General features: G+C 40.7%; 1 protein-coding gene across 4 annotated transcripts in view; it reads left to right on the top strand.

The window, feature by feature from the left end:
* Positions 1-5,938, top strand: part of ACACA (acetyl-CoA carboxylase alpha) — a 355,889-nt gene that overhangs the window by 184,653 nt on the left and 165,298 nt on the right. For all 4 annotated transcript variants that reach the window (XM_011990217.1, XM_011990219.1, XM_011990218.1 and 1 more), the window contains 2 exons: positions 3,112-3,262; positions 4,043-4,146. In XM_011990217.1, coding sequence (XP_011845607.1) covers positions 3,112-3,262; positions 4,043-4,146 — 255 coding nt within the window. The remainder of the gene's footprint in view (positions 1-3,111; positions 3,263-4,042; positions 4,147-5,938) is intronic.

The raw sequence follows: 5,938 nt of genomic DNA on the forward strand, positions 1-5,938 counted from the left end.
CCAGAAGAAGAGGTTGCCCAGAAGAAAAAGATATCCCAGAAGAAACTGAAGAAACAAAAACTTACGGCACGGGAGTAAATTCAGCATTAAAATAAATGTAATTAAAAGGGGGAAAAAAAAAGTTACCTAGTTTTTCCTGGGCACAGTGGCTCACACTTGTAATCCCAGCATTTTGGGAGCCCGAGGCGGGCAGATCACGTAAGGTCAGGAGTTTGAGACCAACCTGGCCAACATGGTGAAACCCTGTCTCTACTAAAAATACAAAAATTAGCCAGGTGTGGTGGCGAGTGCCTGTAATCTCAGCTACTTAGGAAGCTGAGGCAGGAGAATCACTTGAACCCAGGCAGCTGAGGTTGCAGTGAGCCAAGATCGCGCCATTGCACTCCAGCCTGGGCAACAAGAGCAAAACTCCGTCTCAAACAACAACAACAAACAGCTAGTTTTGTGTGGCTGCTTCTTTTAGATGACATAAACTTTGTAGTTAACACAACTCCTATTCAGTCTGCCTCACTCATTTATGTTCCCAGACTGGCCTCTGTTGGCATTTAGGTTTAAGTTCTGATTTGACAGACCACTGTGTATTTTTTTCAGGGAATGTCATATGACCCAATCCAGAAGACTTGTTCCTTATTTTCGACCAGCTCTGTACATTTGTCTACAGTACAAAACTAACTAGCTTAATTTTTAGCATGTCAAAAATACGTTGTCTACAATAAGTCTCCTTCTTGACACTATGCCAAAAGTTCATTCTTCAGCTTAGAGCTTTCTTTGTTTCTTATTTCTTCATTACATTAGGTGTATCTCTTCAGCTTGGGGTTTGGACTCTTGTTTGCCAGAGTGCCCCAACTCATATATTCCAGTATATTCCAGTATAATTTCCCTTGGGTCATAATCTAAATACCATGAGAACAGGACTGTGTCTTGTTACTGCTATATCTCCTGAACATAGTAAGCATTCAGTAAATGTTGGTTGAATGGATTAGCCACTCGTTCCCATCCTTATACCTCTGCTTCAATCATACCATTCCCTGAACTCAACCTGTATTTTCGTGGTTTTTTTTTTTTTTTGAGATGGAGTCTTGCTCTGTCACCCAGGCTGGAGTGCAGTGGCACAATCTCAGCTCACTGCAACCTCCGCCTCCTGGGTTCAAGTGATTCTCCTGCCTCAGCCTCCTGAGTAACTGGGATTACAGGCACATGCCACCATGCCCGGCTAATTTTGTCAACCTGTATTTTCTTCTCTCTGCTTTTTTGTTTTTGCTATTTCCTCTGTTCATTCATTTATACTTTTTTTTTTTTTTTTTTCCTGACATGGAGTGCCCACCACCACACTCAGCTAGTTTTTGTATTCGTAGTAGAGACAGGTTTCACCATGTTGGCCAGGCGGGTCTCGAACTCCTGACCTCAAGTGATCTGCCCGCATCGGGCTCCCAAAGTGCTGGGATTACAGGTGTGAGCCACTGTGCCAGGCCCATTCATTCATTCTATTAAACACATCTTTACTGAGTATCTACTATCTACAGGTTCTGGCAATACAGTGAGGTCCAAAATAGAATCTCTGTCCTCACAAAACTTTACAATCCAGAGGGTATAAGACAATTGGCAGTTAAAATACAGTGTAGTAAGTAAGGATGGTGATAGTCAGATTATTTAAGGGCATTATAGGATCATACAGATGAGTCAACTAACTCAGTCTGGAGGGGGTCTGGGAAGGTTTCCCAGAAGACAGTGACATCTAGATTGATAATTGAAGTTTGTAGAAGTAAGTCAAGTCAAAGGAGGACAGAGGTGGGCAACAGAATAATATTTTAGGCTGATGGAATGCCTGGACCACCTGGAAGATGATTCCTGTCACAGTTATAATTATCAGCTATACTTTTAGCCTATGTCAGATTTCACATTTTTCATGAAACTGTAGGGAGGTGAATTTCTCCCTTCTTACAACCTCTCCAGAACTTTGCTTAAGTATTGTCACTGGCATTGATGATATTCCACCATGTGTTTTGAAAGTGATTATTGTATTTATATTCTTTCTTCCTTACAGTCATAATATGTGTCTTATTAGTATGAACTACATAATTAGTATTTGTTTAAGTAAATACCTGTCCCGTGCAGGATAGACACTGGGCATAAATATACAGAAAAGCCCCATAGTATTTGAAATTCTGCTAAAATTGGATCACTTTGCACTTAACTGGGAAGTAATAAAAGTAATGAGCAAATCATTGCATAGATATCCAAAATGCAGTTTAAAAAAACACTCCCACTTTCCTGATATATGACTGCACCCAGAGAGTTGCTTCACTGTGTGGAAATCTTTAAATTAAGCCCTTGGGAAAATTCATTGAACTGTATACTTAAAATAAGTATATTTTACTGTATGTAAATTATACATAAATAAGGTTTAAGGATAGGGAGAATTAATGCCCTAATTCTTGTTAGCCAACAATAAATTAATGGAATAAGGGAAACTTAACTAAGTAAAAACTGAGGGTGGTTTGCATATAATTTGTTATAATTTGTTCTGTACTCATTATAATGAAATGTATCTGATTAGCTGATGCTCTTATGGTAATATCAGTTAGAATTCAAACGTTTACTGACTTTTTGCGAATTTTTCTCTGTGGAATGCACATGAATGAGCACACTTAACATGTGCACCCTTATTTGTTTTTGGAACTGTCTCTCTCCCTTCCCTCTCAGGATTCCGAAGGAATGAAACAGTTCTTTTCTTTTTGGTGGGGGGACGGAGTCTCGCTCAGTTGCCCAGGCTGGAGTGCAGTGGTGCAATCTCGGCTCACTGCAAGCTCCACCTCCCGGGTTCAAGCCATTCTCCTGCCTCAGCCTCCCGAGTAGCTGGGACGACAGACGCCTGCCACCACGCTTGGCTAATTTTTTGTGTTTTTAGTAGAGATGGGGTTTCACCGTGTTAGCCAGGATGGTTTCAATCTCCCGACCTGTCTTGGCCTCCCAAATCCGCCTGTGTTGGCCTCCCAAAGTGTTAGGATTATAGGCGTGAGCCACTGCGCCTGGCCAAACAGCTCTTTAAAATGATTGAAAAACATTAAAGTGTTTGTTGCTGAAACATATTGGCTTCTGTTCTTCTCCCAGAAACATGGTGGTGGCTTTGAAGGAGCTGTCTATTCGGGGTGACTTTCGAACTACAGTTGAATACCTGATCAAATTGTTAGAGACTGAAAGCTTTCAGATGAACAGAATTGATACTGGCTGGCTGGACAGACTGATAGCAGAAAAAGTACAGGTGTGTATTTCTCTACTTGCACAAACAGCTGCTGGGATTGGGTTTTTATAAACTTGGGTGCTCAATCCCTGTCACTAAATGAAATTTATTTGATTCTAATGTAAATGGTTCTTGATCTACCTGGAAAAATCTAGGAGTCAGTGTAATTTTAGCACTCTGATGATTCCTGTGCTAGTGTAACACAGTCATTTTATGTTCTAGCATTGCTTCCTGACGTATATTTGAAGAGAGGCATGCAGAGATTGAATTTCTTTGTTTTTCTTCATTTAATGTTAAATCTGGTCCATAGTTGCCAACTTCTGTATCTACCAGATGCTGAAGAGAGAGGCCTCATTTAAATCAAGAGTTATCAGTTATTCCTTAATTCCTGGGGCTATGCTAAATTATCCAAGATTTTGTATAAAATCGTTAGATTCATATAATTTGTCTGGAGGTCCAAAGTTTGGCTATAAACTGTTTTTCTTTGAGATTATCAGTCGCCAAATCGTTGTGTCTTTAAATTTATTTCTGTCAGAAGCCTATTTTTGAGCTACTCATTGATTGGCTCAGTGGAAGTCTTAGGGAGAGAAGAAGAAATTTTTCATTTCTCTTCAAATGGTCCCTCTAATCAAATTCTAAATGTGAATGTGTTCATTTTTATCTAAAAAATCAGTTGGGCAGTGAGAATGGAGATTTTCATTGCTAACTGTTTCATCACAACAAATGTGAACCTGATTTCATTTGAGAGTCTGTGGTGCCAAGTGACCATGCATTTGATCTGCCCTCTTTTTCCTCCTTCAGGCTGAGCGACCTGACACCATGTTGGGGGTTGTATGTGGGGCCCTCCACGTGGCAGACGTGAGCCTGCGGAATAGCGTCTCTAACTTCCTTCACTCCTTAGAAAGGTAGGCTTTGTTTCTTGTAGGCTACACAAACTAACCAATGGTCCTGAGTACAGGGACTGAAGCTCAAAGACCCATTTATTCTTCTGTCTGTTCCTGGCAGCTTATGAGTGTTACTTGTTATTCATGGACCATGGTGGCAAGAAAGAGAGGGGATGTTGACGTTTATGGCAAATTATTTGGGGAGTCTAACTGCAGATTCTAGACATTAACTTATACCACAGTTAGAACAGGTTGCTTCTTTAAAAACTGGAATCCATCTGCATTAGATATTCTGTCCTGTGTAAGTATCAAATCTCTCCAAACCCTGGTGATAAAAATCTGGTATTTCTCCCCAGCACTGAACCATAAATATTTCGTGTATTACCTGTACCACCTTTCAGAAGTAAATAATTAAGGCTGATATTCACGATGACCTCATGAGTCTTTCAAGTAGGGAGTGAGACATCTATGGGGCTAAACTAATTTCTAATGCTGATTCAGGAGACTAAGCTCTGCCTTTGAGTCCCCAGAGGAATGCTCCAAGTGGCTAATCATTTTAAAGCACTTTAATCACAGGCACTTTTATTTCCTTCTGTGTTGTTAGACTTATATCAATTCCCTTTTGAGGTATCTGAAAGAAAGAAAAGAAACAAAATTTAAAAATTGAACTGAGATTTCAAGCCCTATGATAAGTATCTTTCACTTTGTTACTCTCATGTAGTAAAACCTTCAGCAGCTTGGCATTTCTCTTCTGTATCAAATCTAAATCCCTTGGTGTGACTTTCAACTCCCTGTATTCATTGGCCCCTTTTTACCAATCCAGTCTTATTTATTTCTGTTCTGCAACATATAATTTCTAACCTAGTTAAATAGTTTTCTTATTCGTGTGCAATTATGTCAAATGCATTTTCCTCTACAAGCCCTCCCCCTTTTTAAATGCTTTTGTTTTTAACTTATTTTATTTTTATTTATTTATTTATTTATTTATTTATTTATTTTTTGAGACAGAGTCTCGCTCTGTCCCCCAGGCTGGAGTGCAGTGGCGTGATCTCGGCTCACTGCAAGCTCTGCCTCCCAGGTTCACGCCATTCTCCTGCCTCAGCCTCTCGAGTAGCTGGGCCTACAGGCACCCGCCACCACACCCTGCTAATTTTTTTGTATTTTTAATAGAGACGGGGTTTCACCGTGTTAGCCAGGATGGTCTCGATCTCCTGACCTTGTGATCCGCCTGCCTTAGCCTCCCAAAGTGCTGGGATTACAGGTGTGAGCCACTGCACCCAGCCTTTAACTTATTTTAAAAACTTGTGTTTTGAAATAATTTTAGGTTTTTAAGAGTTACATAAATAATACAAATAATTTCTATATATTCTTTGCTCAGATTCACCAATTAACTCACAACTTACCACACTTGCTTTATCACTCTTTCTCTACTATTAGCAAAAGTTTTTCTTGACAGTGTTTCTCTCCTTGGTAATTTTCTCCCTCTCCCTTCCACCCACGCTACTGCCCCCCTTACCTACCTTTTTTTTCCTTTGAGACAGAATCTCACTCTGTCGCCAGGCTGGAGTGCAGTGGTGCAATCTCGGCTCACTGCAACCTCTGCCTCCCGGGTTCAAGCAATTCTCCTGCCTCAGCCTCCTGAGTAGCTGGGACTATAGGCACGCACCACCATGCCCAGCTAATTTTTGTATTTTTAGTAGAGAAGGGGTTTCGCCATATTGGCCAGGATGGTCTTGAACTCCTGACATCATGATCCGACCCTGGTCTCCCAAAGTGTTGGGATTACAGGCGTGAGCCACCGCTCCTGGCTTTT

Source organism: Mandrillus leucophaeus, unplaced genomic scaffold, assembly GCF_000951045.1.
Source record: "Mandrillus leucophaeus isolate KB7577 unplaced genomic scaffold, Mleu.le_1.0 Scaffold374, whole genome shotgun sequence".
In the NCBI taxonomy this organism is placed as follows: domain Eukaryota; kingdom Metazoa; phylum Chordata; class Mammalia; order Primates; family Cercopithecidae; genus Mandrillus; species Mandrillus leucophaeus.